Below are 18850 nucleotides of genomic sequence, written 5' to 3' on the forward strand. Positions count from 1 at the left end.
ACACTGCAAAGCGAATTGTAGAAGTAGTTGTAGAATATATATATATACACACACACATACTTACATACATATATATATATACATATACATACATACATATATATATATACATATACATACATACATATATATATATATGCATACATGTGTGTGTGTGTGTGTGTATATATATATATATATATATATATGCGGCGAAATATATATATATAGGCGGAAAATAATATATGTATATGTATATATATATATTATTTTCAAATTATCTAAATACATATTAAAACTAATTTCCGAGGAGGGCAAATTAGCTTCTGATAAATGAATTAAAAAAAAACCCACGCATACAATGTTCGATTTCAAAGGGAACGTGATTACTTCCGCTCTGTTTCAATGTCACAACAGCAAAAGTACATTGCTCTGATCGGCGCGGGTTTCTGAGGATTACAGTTTCCTTAAAACAACTTTATCATTCACAAAAAGATAACAACTAATCAACAATTCACAACATTGATTTGCTAAGCTCTAAAACCCATACGGCAATACATGTGGATTAATAAAAACATGCGCAACTTATCCCGTGTTCACTAAACCTTACTAACACATGACACAAGATATTACAATTTAGTCATGTGGTATATAAACTATATATTATTCAAAAGTAGTTGTAGAACACCCGATTTTCATGACAGGACAGATAATCTAAAGTCATATGAAAAGATCGGATGTTCTTTAACTACTTTTGAGTAGTATATAGTGTGTTGAGGAACAAAGAATCACTCCAGCCGAGCACTGTCTGGTCCACGTGCTGGGACGTGAGGAAGCCCATTGCTGCTGATGAATTCCGGGTCCTCCAAATGAAAGTCATGCAGGTCAAGGTCAAGGCTCTGAAATAACGATAAACTGTTTATAGTCATTTTGAAACAAAATACGCATTGATTTCTGAACTACGTCAAACTATATAATTGAAATAAATGACGAACATACATAAATACTGATAAAAGGAAGCATTTGACATAACTTCCCAAAGTACCCCAAACTAGCTGCGATATAATTGGTCCATTTGTGACCAATAAATGTCAGTAATTCTTTTCATTATTCGGTTTACCGATTCGACCCTACGGAACAAAAAAACACTGTAAAAAAACATCTCATTATGACAACTGACAACACCTTCTGTGAAAGAGGAAAAAATTAAAATCTTGCCGCTTAACCATAATTAGCATGCGCTCCTCTTGGTTTATTCTCCCTGCAGTGTTTTATTGTACGATAAACAACTCCCACTCGTCGTTTATTTCTTAAATAACATACAACCTGTGAATGCAATATCCATATATACATACCCTACAACTACAAGCATTTTGGGCTTTGTAGATAAGACAAGAAAACCTGACAGAAGAGTGAACAGAGATAGATAATGACAGTGTCTTCAGTATCTAACAATTCTTCCACTATTACGTCTGTGACGGTTTCAAGATTCACCTCAAAATGATAAAGACAGTTTATAATGGTTTGGTTAATTAAAGATTTAAGTCCTCATTATTTAAAAAAATCATGATAATGCTTCTGAGAGAGTTAAAATATAATTAAGTCAGGTGGCTTCGAACAGTTTTAACTTTATGTGGAGAGATTTTCAGGGCGTAGACGCAAAACAATTTGAACATGTTCCTAACAGACGAGCCCCGTGGGGATTCCGGGTTAGAATTGGTCTCCAGCAACCTGAGCTGGTCGTAAGATGCGACTAAATGGATCGGATGGTTAGGTTCGGTGACTTAGTTGATAGCGTATCATCGTACTCCGACGGCATGAATCGATGGTCACAATATCAATCACTTATTTACAGGTCACGGTCATAAAGCTGGAATATTGCGGAGTGGGGCGTTAAAAAGACAAACAAACATAACAGACTAGCACGAAATGTTGACGACGGGTCAGGTTAATGTGACTTCTTTGAGAGGCATTTAGAAGTTGGAGTACTAACGGTGTTAGAACCTACACCGAAACGTCGCTCCTAATTGTAATAAAGAAGTTGTTCATCAATAAATCTTATTCTTACTTAGGTTAAAGTGGATGAAAGCCGGGCAACGCAGGTCGTATAGCAGGTTACCATACGCATAGGCGACGCACATTGACACGGGTATGGTGCTGACAAACCGCGGACAAACGGTTCAGGAAAGATAAAATGTGATGTCGCAGGCAATATTGAGGGATCCCCTGACTCCCAAATGTTACTTTAATAACATAAATCTCAAAACCACATACCAGAATTCACTCCATGAAGGTTAAAGGAAAACCTACAGAACACGCTCCTAGGTGATAAAAGGGTGCGATTTGAAGAACTTACTGAGGAATATCGAAAAAATATAACATATAGGAATTAATTTCGTCCACCATCATTTTTTTTAACGTTAAATGATCATACCAAATACGATTGTATTTGCGTTCCGCGTACCACATGGCTAAGTTCCGCATAACCTCTAAATAGATTCCCACAACCCGCCAACCAAAAGCTTAATATTAATAGTCCAGTTATATTGCCACTGGTATGAATCAATCGCGTTGAGCTCAAGAAGAATGGGTGTATCTGAGTGGAGTAACCTTTGTCTACCTGTGAAGAGCTTTGGCTTCAGCCCGTGGTCGATATATCAGTCCTAACGGATACATGTTATTCTTTGAACATGCAAATTCTAACAGATGTCCACTTCGGAAGTATAAATATAACACACATCTATCAGAAACGTTTTTCATGGCAGGAAACGACGTGAGGTGTTTGGTTTGGTTAATGCTGTAACATCAGACACAGCAAGTACTCTCTCTCTCTCGCAAGGTCAGAGGTTTGTAATTGGTTCCTTGTGTCAAAAGGAGACACTGTCCCAGGTTAATTATGGCCAGAGTTTTTCTCTTCTTTTTTATTTTGGTTTAAGGATTTGTATTTCCTCAAAATGTGAAGTAGGTAGGTGACAGTTTGGGGCGAGAGTTTTTAAGAAAGAAATTCAACATCTTCAATAACAGTATGTGAAAATACAATGTAGCCATTGGTTCCTTAATTTAATCCGGCCCATAAACCAAAGTGCAAGTGAATGAGTGAGTGAGTATGGTTTCAGCAATATTCCAGCAACATCACGGCGGCTGACACCAGAAATAGGCTTCACACGGGTCTTCGGCGTGACGAACGAACACTTTAACCACTAGGCTAACTCACCGCTCCGCAAAATGCAAGTAATGCACTTTGTTAGGGAATGGGTTTCACTGTACGCCTTACAGTTTGTGTTGGCAAAGTGTTTTAACGACTTAAATCAAACTTGGTTTGGTTGCTAACAGGTATTTCTCATGTACACCATTCGTCAGTCACACAGTGAAAAGAGTTCAGTGATCTTGTGGATACTGGCCATAAATTAACCCTTCAACAGACCGATGCTACAATGATATCCGTCCTGGCCAAGAGTCCTTCTTTAGAGGTCATCACTGCTTGTATCATGGGCTTCCTTCCAATTCTTGTGTCTACCTCATTCTTAGGGTTCAAGATTAAACACAAGGTCTATTTGATATTGGATCTATAATGTACAATGTACTCTCCTCCCTGTCTGCAGATATCATTTGTTTGTTGTTTAACACCGCACTCAGCAATATTCCAGCTATATGACGGAGGTCTGTAAATAATCGAGTCTGGACCAGACAGTGATTGATATCATGAGCATCTATCCACGCATTTGGGATATGATGGCAAGCATCAACCAAGTCAGTGAGCCTGACCACCCATTCCTGTTAGTCACGACAAGCATATTCGCCTATTACGGCAAACATGTTGCTGAAGACCAAGTCTACCACGCAGATATCCGACAATAAAAAAACAGCCAATCACAACATGGCAAAATATAGATTCATGAGAGAAGATAAAAAATGCTGTTGGTGATAAAGAGATTATACGGCTACAGGAAACCATCATGACTATCAAATATCATGTAATACACTGAGTGTAAGAAAGGCTGTGGCAGCATATGACACATTATGTGTTCTTGATCTGGTGAGATGAAATCGGGTTTATTGTCATCTTCAATATTATTTCACTTACATGTCTGCTTGTACTAGTCCCTACTAATGCCAGTTTTTTAGTACTAGCTCACTGGGATACCACCTTGCAGTTTAACATGAATACCCCACTGGCTCCGAGTCGACCAGTCCTTGTTTAGTCCCCTTAATAATGAGCGCCAGGCAGGGTCACAACAAGTACCATCTTTTAACGTCTTTTGGTATAAGCGTCCAGGCATTAAACCAGTAACCTTCCACTCTCTTGGCAGCAACACAACACTTCTAATAAGAGATTATTTTATTCATTGTATATGAATTACATTATCAATGTTTGACAAGCACAGCACATATGTTGATAACACCACCATCTCTACACTGATGAACACTTACTTACAGTGCACGAATTACAATTTGAGTAGGATTGTTAGAGTGCAAGTTCACGATTTAATATGAAGGCATGCTATTAGCCATGATTAAAGACATGTAGATTTCTAGGGCATATATTTGTGATTATGAGATTTGAATAATCATTCTTTACTGTAATAAATCTGGATTAATAACTTTTGACTGTGCTTTGAAACCTCTCTGGAAGCCCTGAATCTTATATAAATCACATTCTTTCAGACAAGCAAACTTTACTGACAATGGACTTTCCATAACCAGTAAAATCTACCGAAGATGCTGTGAGGATTTGGCTGGTAGTGTCACCAGTGTTTGGCAGAGACTGAACTACGATGAGAGGAGACTGATTTCACAATCAGAGGTCCCTTACTTCCATGAATCCGAAATATAAGGCCGAAAGTTCATTGATTATTTGAAATGATATATAATCCCTTATTTGGCATTTATTAGCATAAATTTAACATTTCAATTCATTTAACAATGGTCAATTGTGAATTTATAACAACTTCTTTGCTATGCAAATGTGAGTATGACTTACAAGCTCATATAAAATCATGATGATAAAATTCTCTAAATGTTATACATGACGTGAAGTCTGTAAATGCATCCTTGTCAAGAGGTATCTGGTAAATGTTATCTTTTGATTACCGACCATGATTAAAAAGTAGAAAAATGTCATTAAATGATCTTTCTCTATGCACATATCAATGAACTTGTATGCAATGACAACATCATCAACACAGCGTAATTACTGTTTCTGTGAAATAACTACCAGGAAAAAAAGGTTATATTACATTCAGATGTGTTAGACAAGGCAGTTTCACAATACAATCATGCTCCAGCTTGTCTCAAAGCATGCAGAGAACTTTGTAAACATTACGTTTGTTCTGAAAGCCTTGAAAACATACATCAATTTGTACATGGTACATATCTTCCAAATATTATGAATGTAAGATATCCTTGAAAAGTGACTTTGAAACATGCATTTAACCCTGATTCTTCTTTTGTTTGTTGGTATCTTTCAGAAGTTGCAGGTAGGTGTACATCCTGTCCATAAACACCCACAGGAGAAGTTTATAACTAGTCACCATGACAACAACTGACAGATACAACCACTGGAAACCTTAATTTTCTATGTAGAACGTAAATTTGATAATGACAAAGATGTGCTACAAAGTGCCTGTTGACTACAACGACTTTCACAACACGAGAGTCTGACTGAAGCCTAGGACACTACAAATCTCCAGAAGCTGAGACGACTGTTCTATTCTCTCCGACTACTGTCGCCATTCAAGGCATTCATTTCCATCTCTTCTGTTACTGCCTCCTTGGGACGAGACACCTGTCAAGATAAAACACATACCATACTAACTCCTCAATAATGAGGGCATAAACCACCGGAACACAGATTCCTCTTTCGAGACAAACAATGTCGATTACACCCACTAGGAAAAATAAGCTATTTGCATGCCTCTGACATTTGACTGACATTCACCAAGAAGGTGGACTTCTAATGCATTATCAGCTGGGTGAAGGAGCTAGGGAAATTGTTTTGTATTGATTGACATTCACCAAGAAGGTGGACTTCTAATGCATTAGCAGCTGGGTGAAGGAGCTAGGGAAATTGTTTTGTATTGATTGACATTCACCAAGAAGGTGGACTTCTAATGCATTATCAGCTGGGTGAAGGAGCTAGGGAAATTGTTTTGTATTGATTGACATTCACCAAGAAGGTGGACTTCTAATGCATTATCAGCTGGGTGAAGGAGCTAGGGAAATTGTTTTGTATTGATTGACATTCACCAAGAAGGTGGACTTCTAATGCATTATCAGCTGGGTGAAGGAGCTAGGGAAATTGTTTAGAATGGGAGGAGCTGGCCACTGGACCGAGGAACATGCTAGGGATCTCAGGAATCTGGGTAATGTCTTCACAGATACAAATCTTTCTGGAACGTCTGATCAGGAATTGGGCAGATAACAGTGACAATTGTGGACAAGCAGTGACCGCAGTATTGTTTCAGCTTTATGATTAATGTAAACTACTCCTAAGATATATAAAAGATAGTCCATGGAGGTAGTGCACTCACAAGTTATAACCACAAAGTGAGGAAAAGACTGCCATCATCACCCAAAGCTTTGATCAAATGACCAGGTCGTAAGACCCTCAGTAGACAAAAAACATATTTCATTGATAGCAACCCCCATCACTGCATGGTTGATGATTTATCATTACACATAATATGTCCTGAAAAAATCCTACTGAAGCCGACCAGTCGCTGACAAGGTGAACATCTACACCTTGTAAATACCCCTGATCTGCATTTCAGTAGACTTTAAGGACAAGCCCTGGGTACTTATTCTGCCTCAGAGATGATAAGCCATAACCTCTTCACATTATTCCTAATGAACATCGAAACATAGGTGCTGCCTCATAAAGTCAACAGTGTGACAGAGAAATTGTCTACTGGGATCAAGGCTGCAGACATTACATGCTTTGACTGTCCTGATATTCAAACCTACTGACATTCACATTGGACAAAGCATTAGGAAAGAGGTGACATTCAGCCCTCCTGTGTCCAGGGATAGACATGTCCACTAGTCCATTAGTCCCAGACTAGCAACAAATAGATGGACTAGTAATTTTACACAACTGCTTGTCCAAGGTGAGTGAGTGAGTTGGGTTTAATGCTGCTTTTAACAGCATTACAGTTATATCGCGGCGTGTTAGCTTAATGTGGGAGGAAAGCCCGAAGTAAAGCAGGTCTTAGACGTATAACACTTCGGTGAAACATAAGAGCACGGGTATGGTGCTGACAAACCTAGAAACATAATCGGGGCGAACCGAGATTCGAACCCACAATCTAAGGTTTCTGGCATGCCCAAGGGACGCAACTCTGCACAGCGACATGCTGCGCCTAAGACGACTGGGCCACCCGTGCCCCCTTGTCTGAAATGAGATGTGGACAAGTTGGATATGACCAATGGTGTCTACCCATGCTGTCTGTCCACCAAGCAGGACAACTGTATCAAGGACATTTCCTATAACTCTACTACAAACTATCAGCCTTGACTGGTCACACATCAACCACTGCAACACACCAACACTATGAATACCCTACAAAGAAATCCAACAAATTAATCCCAACTCCTTCGACCCGGGCTATTTTACCATTACCATGTTGAGCATAATGCGACAACCTAGAGGACAGGAACAATCCACTTGGCATGCTCTCTCACTCGTGACATTCCGCAATACTGACAGTGAAGCAACATGCCCTATGCTGAGCCTGGTGTACTGTTTCCTTGTTAGTGCATGCGTTCAGTGTCATGCTAGTGGCAACATTATCCACCCGGTAATTTGTTGCATATTGTATCAGTTAATATAATATAGCTACGTGATAAATCGCAAAGAGCACTGAAGAGCGAAGTGTGGTTTATTTCACAATAAAACATTATTCTGTCACGACAGCATTTCTGGAGATTCGAACAAGGGATAGCAACTCGATGATTAGATATTGTTATTTTTTAGAGGGGAGTGTCTAGTGAGTTGTTCCCCACAGATGTAGATGGGCAACGCAGATAAATGTGATGGCTGAACGTTTGCGGGAGAGATATGACAAACAGGTTTGCCGAGGTCATATTTTATTGAGAGAGTCATCATCATTAAAATTTGGGTAAATATTTTTAGGGCTTGTACATTTTATCATCATCCAAAGAGGTGTAAATAATGTTGAAATCTTATATAAGAAATAAACCAGTGTTTTATTATAGATAAACGAGTACCATTCGTCATTTATTTCTTAAATATGGGCGGAATAAAGCAGGGAGTGATGTGATGATGCTGGTGAAACCCACGAGCATCGTATGGAGCTGATACTACCATGGACCATGAAGCCTTTATCTGGGAGTGCAAGCAGTGGTCTGGAAGACCGACTGAACCAAGTGGACAAGCAGGTGAACTGTACACATACACGGAGACCGGAGTTAATTAACATGGGACTTATAGGTAGTTAGTCTCAGCAGGATATTTACAACACTTTAACCAACGGTCTACTACTTCTCCTGCAGTGAAACTGGACATGTAGGAAGACCATAGCTGACAGGGTTCTTCACTTTGAGTGAGTGGGTATGGTTTTACGCTGCTTTTAGCAATATTCCAGCAATATCACGGCCGGGGACACCAGAAATGGGCATTACACATTGTACCCATGTCGGGAATCGAAGCCGGGTCTTCAGTGTGACGAGCGAACGCTTTAACCACTAGGCAACAGCGCCCCTCATCACTTTGAAGCTGCACTGATTGTGATGACTGTATGTACTTCTGTTTAACAATTAAATACAAATTGGACCCTATGTCATGTATATTTCCAGGCAGTAGAAACTGTGCCCAACATCACTGATGCATGGCCAAAAATTTGCAACTTGCTAAAAAGCATGCAATACATTGCATACCATGTTAATATGGCAGATACATAATATTGTATACCATGTTTATATGGCAGATAAGGATTAGAAACTAACAGTTTTTGTCCAGTTTTTGTCCAGTTTTTGAAGTGCTGAAGCCATCAAAGCTTGTAATACCTTACAGTTTAGTTTAATTGTTTACATTTGTTTACATTTGTTCATAAGTGTGGATATTTTGTCATTCTAGTACTATACAAGTAAATTCCACCCAAACAAGGCTAACTCAAACCTAAGTTTAAATCATCATTCAGTCATTGAGCATCCACCGGTACCGGGTTTGTTTGTTTGTGTTTTCTGTTGTTCTTACAGCAAGCATGGGTTGATGAAGACCTATTCTCTCCCTTGTCTGCCCAGAGAGCAGGAGATCAGTGGTTCAATGCCCAAGTGCATCATACCAAAAGACGATAAAAGATGGTACTTGTTTTTGTCCTGTCTGGCACTAGGTATTAAGGGGCTAAAACAAGGACTGGTCGGCTCAAAGTCAGTATACTGTGTCTGAGTGGGGTATTCATGTTAGACTGCGGCATGGTATCTCAGTAGACTAGCACTATTAAACCAACATTAGTCGGGATTAGTACAAGCAGCCACACACACTTATGTGCATGCACCGTGCAATATTAGTGCCAAAATCGTAAACGTGATGACAAACCCCATGATGTAATGACAAGAAACTTCATGCAGCTATCCTATGTAAATTGAAGCATTCCGTCACACATAGACATCCTATGTGTATATGTGTAATGCATAGAGGGGACAGTAAGCAATGGAGTGAGTGAGACATTGAAAATGGTGTGACAGAGATGAGGGTTTTGAAATACCATGCCAAGTATGTCAGACTATCAGAACAGTTGATTAATCTTAATTGTCCTTCACAAGGTAAATATTCTGTAAAGACACATCTGCACACTCCTTACACAAAATACATAAAAGTTCTTAATCTCAGTGTTAAGCAGTTTTACTCTTGTTCTGGGGGAACTTGCTGCTAATGTAGTTATTGTGCAATGTGTTGTATAACTCACAACATTTCCAGTTCAAACAAATGTTTAATACAAATGAACCGAAAAAGCAATACACAAACTATCCTGTTACATTGTGCTTATAAGAGGCCATTATCAGATTTTCACAATTTCTTTCCCAAAGACACCCATGATGAAAAGGTCAAAGAGTATATGACAGAGATACAGAACAAGTATAGATACACAGAGGCCAGTACAGACAGAGCCAGTAGAGTAACTGAGTCAGGTACTTACCAGCCAGTTGAGGGGGGTAGAAATGAGCAGATCAGTGGCGAAGCTCAGAGCTTCCTGTACGTAGCTCAGTCTGTCCTTGGTTTCGTTCAGGAACCAAGAAGGGAGGTCTTCAAAAGATTTAGCCTGGAACAAACATGAGCACATAGATACACACCCCGAGTTTGTCACATCAATAGACGCCCTGAGCATGTCACATCGGTAAACACCCTGAGCATGTCACATCAATAAACACCCTGAGCACATCACATCGATAAACGCCCTGAGCATGTCGCATCGATAAACACCCCGAGTTTGTCACATCAATAAACGCCCTGAGCCTGTCACATCGATAAACACCAAGAGTATGTCACATCGATAAACACCCTGAGCATGTCACGTCAATAAACACCCTAAGCATGTCACATCAATAAACACCCAGAGTATGTCGCATCGATAAACACTCTGAGTGTGTCACATCAATAAACACTCTGAGTGTGTCCTCATACCATATGCACACAGAACTGAGCAATAATTAAAAGACGTCTTAATCTCAGAAAAAGATAATGAAATCAAAATCTTGGACTCTTGATTTGATACCTCTTTCTTGAGATTAAAAAAATTAAATAACAACTGTAACCGTCAAATGATAATAGTAAGCATTCATCCACTTGCTGGACAAAATTTGCATGTGTAAAGGTACCCCGAAGTTACAGGCAGATTCTTATTGTTGGCTATCAGCCTTTTTGCAAGCATTATTTGGTGGAGAGTAAAGAAAAACATATCTTGAATGGGCAAAAAGGATTATAATACAAACCTTGGAAAAAGTTGTGTAGAGGTCTTCAATATATTTTTTGGCCTGAGCAATAGTTTCTCGCAGATGCTGAGGTTGAGAGGTGACGTACTGGGACACTGTGTTGGTGCTGTTGCGGATCTGGCGGGTAAGGCGGCGCGCCAGGAGGATGGTTCTCTCCTCCAGGTTCTGGTGGCAAACAATGAACATTTGTAACTACTGGATCTTGTCAAGTCATATGCAAATGTGATACTTGGAGACCCGTGAAGATCCGGGGTAGAATAGGTCTTCAGCAACCCATGCTTGCCGTAAAAGGCGACTATGCTTGTCATAAGAGGCCGCTAACGGGATCGGGTGGTCAGGTTCATTGACTTGGTTGACGCATGTCATCATATCCCAACTGTGTGGATTGATGCTCATGATGTCAATCACTGGATTGTCTGGTCCAGACTAGATTATTTACAAACCACCGTCACATAGCTAGTATATTGCTGAGTGCATCATTAAACAACAAACATACGATACTTGGATGCATGAAGCTGCTTTTGCTAGCTGTCCACAAGGAGGGAGTGGGTGGACGAACTGTTCAGGAGCATCGTAGTGGGGAACAATTTTGTAATCAAAACTACATACAGTGTCAATGATTTGTTAATCCGGAATGTGTTAATCCAGATGATTTTATGATGAAAAGAATGAGGAGGTTTCACTGAATACATAGTTGATGTTTTGTTGTGGATAATCACATAATGATAGGAATATCCCTGTGAAACGTTGAACAGTGTGTGTATAAGAGTCACAGACCCCTGTCTTCAGCATACAAAAGCAGGACATCACCAAACTACCCATAAGCAAGGTAATCAACAGAGACACATCCTGAAGATTTGTGCCAACTTCTTTTTCAATCCTAACATTTTTTAGGCTTCAGAATCCTAAATATTAGGCCATACAAGTATAGCTTTTTGTTTAATTCTTGATATTCATTAGTTGTTTTTTTTAGTGGACAAAACAGAACAAGTTGATCATGTTGAGTGCCCTGAAGAAAATGTGTTCACATGGCCTATTTCACTTTTTTTCTCAGCTAAGTGATCATGGATGCAGACATGTTTTCAGCCTACCAATGTCCACTGAGAATAAATCAGGAGAAAAAAAGACATCTGTGATATGGCCATTTTGAAAATACTCTTCTGATAAGAAACATTCCATTTTGTCCAAATTGCGAACAAATGAGCTCCCAAGGAGCATAAAGAGGCTACAGTCAATGGGGTATTGTCTCACCTGAGGGTTCTTCTCTCCCCCCTCCTCCTCCTCACTGGTGATGCGGGTCCAGGTGTTGCCGACCTTCTCCTGGACGGCAGTCACACCATCGCCTACAAGGGTCCTGGCCTGCTCAATGTTGTTCTTTGCATAATCAATCTGGGGGTAACACATAACAGTCAGAAGTTAATTAGAAAAAGATACAGTGGTCATGATAGTATGATAGACTGTTTATCGCCACACTCAGCAGTATTCCAGCTTTATTATGGTGGCTGTTTATAATCGTGTCTGGACTAGACGAACCAGTGATTGATATTCTGAGCAACATTTCTTGGGTTTGGTGTACAATGACATGCAAGACAGAGAGCCTGACCACCCTATCCATTCAGTCACCTCGTACAACACGCACAAGCTGCTGGGGACCTATATTGCCTTGAATCCCCAGAGGGACAGACAGTGGTTGAAAATGGGGCACTGTAATTTAATAAACTTATATCTAATATCTTATATCAGCCAGGTTTGTCAAATTATAACCTGGGACATAAAGTGTGGACAATAACTCCATAGTCAGCAATATGTCAGCTAGATGTGTTAGTAAGGTCTGCCACAAAACCAATCACTGAAAGTGTGGAGCCCCTATGGTTAGCCAGGTCACAATGACAAAGGTAGGGAGGGACAGGTTGAGGTACTGGGTACCTACCAGGTTGACGGTGAAGTTGAGTTTGGAGAGGGCATCCTGGCCCTTCACCTGGACGCCACGCAGGTCCCGCATGGCTCGCTGGTACATGCGGCGGCGCACTTTGGACGTGAGAGACGTGGCGCGGTACAGAGGGTTCTTCTCTGGCTTGTCAATCTCACCTGAAGAACAATTCACACAAATGAAATATGTCATATCTTGGGCTGTTCAAACTTACTGCAGATCCAATGCATCGCGACACATTGTGCCAGTAAGTTATTTGGTATGAAAATGAATTGCAATTGATGACAATAAGGAAGTTTTCATGTATCATACTGCAGTGGAGTATGATAAATAAATAAATGTATCGCTAATAGCCCACCGTACATACCTGAAATATATCATTCCATAAGAAAAGTCTATGTTAGAAATATCTCAGCTGAACACATCTTTTGCAATGTAACTAGGACGGTGCCTAGAATGACAGCCGACCATTTCTGAACAAAACCTGCAACTTATTAACATTTACTAACAATACTGACTGAATGCCTTCACCTTATCCTGAGCACTATCAGACTCAGGAAATGTTAAACAAATAGGCCCAAGCTTCAACTTACCATCTTCAGGGGGCAGATATCTGTCCACCAGATGTTCGGATGTAGACAGCACACCATCCAGCCCAGACACAGCCAGCTGGCCATACTTGGTCCCGAGGGAGGCGTCCAGCACACCTTGACCCAGACTCTGGACACGAGCGATCTGAGCAGTGCTGTAGTTCTTCACACCATTGACCGTGTCAGTACCAAACTGACCAACGCGAGTCACCTGCAAGTCATTATGTTCATAAATATTTGCCTGGCAGGGTTTAAAATCAACTTAAGTCTGCTAGTTCGAAATTAGTACATTCAAGGACTACTAACAATCCATTGTGGCCTACCACACATTGTGGTTAGACTGCCATTGGGACAAGTGAAAATATAAACTAATTTGTAAGCAGGATAAAGTGATTACTGTACATGATTATTTTATTAAACAAGATCTAGTCATAAGGTTCCTGTTTTTCTCGTCTTCTGTGATTGGTGCACATGATATATGCTGTGACTGACCTGCTGTTTGCCGACATTGTAGACCCCACTGACGGTGCTGGTGACAGGTTTCAGGTATTCCTCACAGGCTTTCTTGCTGCTGGCATACACCTGTAATTAAACAGCACCCGGTCAGGTCAATTTAAGAATTGACTTCAATGTAGTTTGTTTAAAGACAAGTCAACAGTAATAATGCCACAGATTGATTAATTAATCAGTAACACAAAAAAATGAAGACAATACAAAATCAGTGACATTATTAAGCACAATAATGCAACACGAGCCACATCAACTCTATAATTAGCCAATCGGAAACCATTAGTTTGTTAGTGGGTGTGGCCTATTTCTTTTTGCGGTTAATGGAAGCATGAATTCAAACATAATTGCTTGGTTAGCAATCAAATGACACGGAATACTTTGAATGTATTTGTACCTGGTTACACTGTGACTGTTTGAAGATCAAAGTGTTAAATATATAAACATTAACATTGAACTATGCTGAGCACATGCTCTACAAGCAGCAGTGTACTAATTTATTGACGGTAATTATGTAATTTGAGTCGTCTTGGGAAACAAGCCATCTTTCTTACATGACTTGATTATAATTATACAGCAAGCATGACCAACACACACCTCATCAGCAGGCTGGGTGATGACTGGGTACTTGGTCTCCAGGTTGTTCAGTTTCTCACAGGCGTAATGATTCACCACAGCAACTGGAAACAGCAAATTGTAATCTACATCACAAATCTACATACCTGACAATTCCATTCAGATTAATACTGACATTGTCATTTGTTCATATGGACTATCTCAAGGGTTAGTAGAAATTCAGGCATTTTTTCAAGCAGGACCACCTCCACACACTGAGGAGTGGTGGGTGAGTATGGTTTTTTGCCGCTTTTAGTAATATTCCAGCAATATCAAGGCCCGGGGACACCAGAAATGGGCTTCACACATTGAACCAATGTTGGGAATCGAACCCGGGTCTTCGGCGTGACGAGCGAACGCTTTACCACTAGGCTACCTGACCCCTCCCCCTACACTGAGGAGTAGTTAACTAAGGCTTACACATTCCTCTGAACTAGTCTTTACAAGAAACACAAACTTCTAGGCTGTCTTAGTCGCAGCTCGCATTTCAATTTTCAACTGCTCAGCCAGGTAACCCTACTAAAGGATACCACTGACATTATGAATGTAAACTTGTTTTGCAAGTGTCTTCAGTCTCTTGATCCTATCCTGTCAGTACTGGGATTAATAAGCTTACTCTGAGGCTGGACCTTGTCCACGAGAGGCTTGGCAGTTTGAGCCACTGTTGTGACACTGCTCTCGGCCAAGTTGAGGGCTGTTTTCAACAGGGTATGCCTTTCTTTGGTTTTCTCATAGGCACTGAAGGCAGTTGTCCATGCCAGGTTCACCATTGGCAGGTTCCCAAGCTTACTTATGAACTGTTCGTCTTCCATTCTTGTTTGTTGTGCCATTAGACTTTGTCGGTACATATAACTATTGCTGAAAGAGGAAGAAAAACTCATAACAGGACATGATCATGATGACAGTGATTTAATTACAACCCTGAACACCCTGGTACTAAACAAAGAATAGGTCGGAGATAGGATAAGAACCACCCTGGAAACAAATTATCCCAATCAAAATGTAAAAGACAGAAACCAGTCTGTGCCAAAATCTTTGGAGATTACAAGTTAGAACTTGGCTCTTAGCATCATTTTCTGTAGAATTTAGTGTTATTTTATGGATTATCATAATCTGAGCTAACGCAATCAAACAGAATTTTACTGGACACAGGATTTGGACAAGAAGTAAAAATTGCAGAATGATAAACAGTCAGGGTGACCTCTTCTTTATTTGGCTTTTTTGGGAGGTCAATTTTCAAAACATTTTGGAATTCAAGCATTTCAGATCTGATTTTACACAATTATTCGCATTTGTTCATAAATAAAGTGTAAACTCTCCTCAACTATTTAGAGACATAGACCATTATATATATTCATGGTGATTGTATTAATTTCATTTTGAAACAAAAATAACAGTAATCTTGGCTTAGAGAGAGGATAATATCATAAACAATATAGTGAATGAGCAATGTGGGAGTGGTGAAAACTTTTAACCACTAGGCTACCACGCCACCATTAAACATGATCATGATTTAGGGTAGAATGTATCCAATCCCTATCATCCTGTACTGTTGCAAATTATATACCCTTTTGAAAAAGACCAACTATTTGTGTTAGACAATAATGTATGGAAGTTGTGAAGGGGGTCCAAGGGGGGTGTCCTTCATGTCTATGTTGATATGAAGGGTATATGAAGGGCAGGGACTGGTCATGTACATGAATACATTGTGGGCTAGTTTAGACGTTACAAGGAGCAGAGTCCCTATCTAAAGTATCTTTTCATACAATACAAAACTTGTGAATACGGAAAATAACACTTCAAGAAAACAAAGGGTCACTGATGCTGTGAACTCTCTAAACTTCTCAGTGTATGATGGATGAGCTCACTCAAACTGAGACCATGGTTACCACCAGAGGATTGTCCACAGCATCTGCTGCCCTGCCTGTTCATGAATTGAATGATCTAGAACAACTACTATACAAAGACAAAGGCCAGTCGGGGATAGCCATGTGGACACACTTGGGCCGGGGAGCCTGATGTTCAGACTGACCCATGTAACTCGAGAGGGAACTAATTGCCCATCCTTCGAAATACGAATAATTTCTTCCACACGAAATCAAAGTGTAAACTTGAATAGATCTAGTTAATGTTAAGATCTACATAAAATCAGCTGAAAAAATCTCATAATAGATCACTGAAATATAGCTGTACATCAAATATATACATTTACATTGTTGTCTACCAACCATTGAAGTAACAAATGAGAACTACATACAGAAATCTACACACATGTGATTAAATCACTGACATTTTAGCCAAGGCCTAGCTAGTTCTGACATGAAACTGTTGTCGACTAAGCCCTTTCGCCGATGAGTTGATATCAGGTAAGATTTTCTAATCAAACTAACTCTCCTTACCTCAGTATAATGTGTGAGAGCTCCAGCATTTAGCGAACTGTAAATGTACCTCAGTCTCAGGGGCTATCTTTATATACCCCGGGCAGATTACATCAACCTACTGTCCAAAGTCCACTTGCTGGTCTGCGCGTGACACCCCTTGACGTGTTTCCCCAAATAGCTCTTGTGCATTCAGAGCCGCCTGGCGGTCAAAGTGCGTGTACTAGGTCATCGTGACCTAACCTTTACTCTCCCACTTAGCCCGACCGTGATTTAACATTTCCCCTGGAAGTCTGGTCAAAAGTATTGCATATATATATAGATGACTTGATATGATACAGCATGCTGTTTAGTCACGAGCAACGTTTAATTATTATTCACATTATTATATGGCTTCTATACATGTTTATTGTAGTTAGTTATGATTATCATAATAATAATCATCATAATCTGATTCCTACATATATTTCTATAATTCTTTTAAATTATTTTGTCATGTAAGATAATGTAATCAATTAATTATTTTCAGTGGGCTGGGGGCTTGGCTTGGAACAGTTAGAGCAATCTCGAGGCAAGCCGTGTCAACATGCAAACGTCTGTTGTGCCAACCGTCCCAGAATTTAACCTCTTCGACAAACCCACGAACACGGATGTTGAAACACCAAAGATAATAGTCTGAATTAATCCAGTGACGTAGCTATACTACGCAGCACAAGAGGTCAGTGCTTACACTTTGAAATCGTTACAAAAATGAAAATGAAATTTGATATCCTTGTGATGTTTCTGGTTTAGATAAACATATTATATTATGCGGGCCTGCTTGTGTTTGGTCTGTGTTTGTTAAGCCTAAGAAGAAAAATATACACTGTAACGTGTTTAGTTAAATTTTCATTTCCTCTAGCTTCCCCTGTGATACACATGTACTTGAAAAGGCTTCAACTTTGTATCCTTACAGACCCATTCGTGACCAACTCGTGTTATTCCTCTTGCAGGTTACGGAAAGGGGCGAGTGGTGACGAATGCTAACAGACCAAGACCACCGGATATGCATTATTTGTAGCACTGTTACCATAGTAACGCTTTGTCTAAAGAGTAATCATCTTGACGACATGATGCTGATCTGCTACGCAACGAGCTATCCATTATGTCATATCTCCATAAGAGTATTAGTGTAAGAGTTCTTTAATGCGATAATCAAGGCCATGGACTTAGTCACATCCTGATATCACGTTATCTGTGACATTGTGGTGGCAACTGGAAATGCGCAATTGCATTTTTGCTCGTAAACAAAATTAAGAAGAAAAAAATTCCCCTTGACCTCATCTAAAACAAGTATCCGAGCAGTCCATTCAGAAAAAGGGGACCCAAAATGAAAACTCATTAAATGGAAGATGGTTTTAATGTCATCACGCCAACTGAACTGACTCATCGGCTGGGAAAATGAAATAAAACTTTTTTGGTGTTCATAGTCTGTATATATGGCCGAAGAATAGAATAGCTCGGTTAGCGATGTTTGGTTTGTCAACACTGTGCCAGTGCCTATTTTCACACTGAAATTATATAGTGACATGTGTGAATCATGTAAGATATCAGACAAGAGACGTAACACTTTACTCGAATCAGAATACAATACAATATTCTGGATGTTGGTTTCGTAAATCAGTGTCTCTCTCTCTCTCTCTCTCTCTCTCTCTCTCTCTCTCTCTCACACACACACACACACACACACACACACACACACACACATAGAATGTAGAATCATATCGTTTGGGGTATGTCTGATGAAACATTAACAAAAGATTTCATTCTATAAAATGGTATACTCTGCAGATTTGAACCCATGTGTGTGTGTGTGTGGTTACCTAAAGAGAGGGATATTTGTATACCTGAACGAAAGCTGA

General features: G+C 39.8%; 1 protein-coding gene and 1 long non-coding RNA gene across 4 annotated transcripts; one reads left to right on the forward strand and one right to left on the reverse strand.

Moving 5' to 3' along the window:
• Window positions 1–174: 174 nt before the first annotated feature.
• Window positions 175–17129, reverse strand: LOC124118481 (perilipin-2-like). Of its 2 annotated transcripts, none has more exons than XM_046480600.2 (10): window positions 16971–17129; window positions 15188–15429; window positions 14554–14636; window positions 13942–14031; window positions 13453–13660; window positions 12860–13017; window positions 12181–12318; window positions 10930–11094; window positions 10137–10259; window positions 175–878 (listed from the first exon to the last, which is right to left on the reverse strand). In XM_046480600.2, exons 1-10 carry the CDS (start codon window positions 16997–16999, stop codon window positions 768–770), a joined length of 1347 nt encoding a protein of 448 aa, XP_046336556.2. In that variant the 5' UTR covers window positions 17000–17129; the 3' UTR covers window positions 175–767. The 2 variants fall into 2 exon arrangements, with proteins under 2 accessions (XP_046336556.2, XP_046336557.1); XM_046480601.2 differs by lacking the exon at window positions 175–878 and adding an exon at window positions 4304–5764 and having other exon boundaries at window positions 16971–17128.
• Window positions 16851–18395, forward strand: LOC124118482. Of its 2 annotated transcripts, none has more exons than XR_006858482.2 (3): window positions 16851–16937; window positions 17479–17667; window positions 17942–18395. It is a non-coding gene; the product is annotated as an uncharacterized LOC124118482 (long non-coding RNA). The 2 variants fall into 2 exon arrangements; XR_006858481.2 differs by lacking the exon at window positions 16851–16937 and adding an exon at window positions 17180–17252.
• Window positions 18396–18850: the final 455 nt, after the last annotated feature.

Source organism: Haliotis rufescens, unplaced genomic scaffold, assembly GCF_023055435.1.
Source record: "Haliotis rufescens isolate VD_foot unplaced genomic scaffold, xgHalRufe1.0.p SCAF_1, whole genome shotgun sequence".
NCBI lineage: Eukaryota > Metazoa > Mollusca > Gastropoda > Lepetellida > Haliotidae > Haliotis > Haliotis rufescens.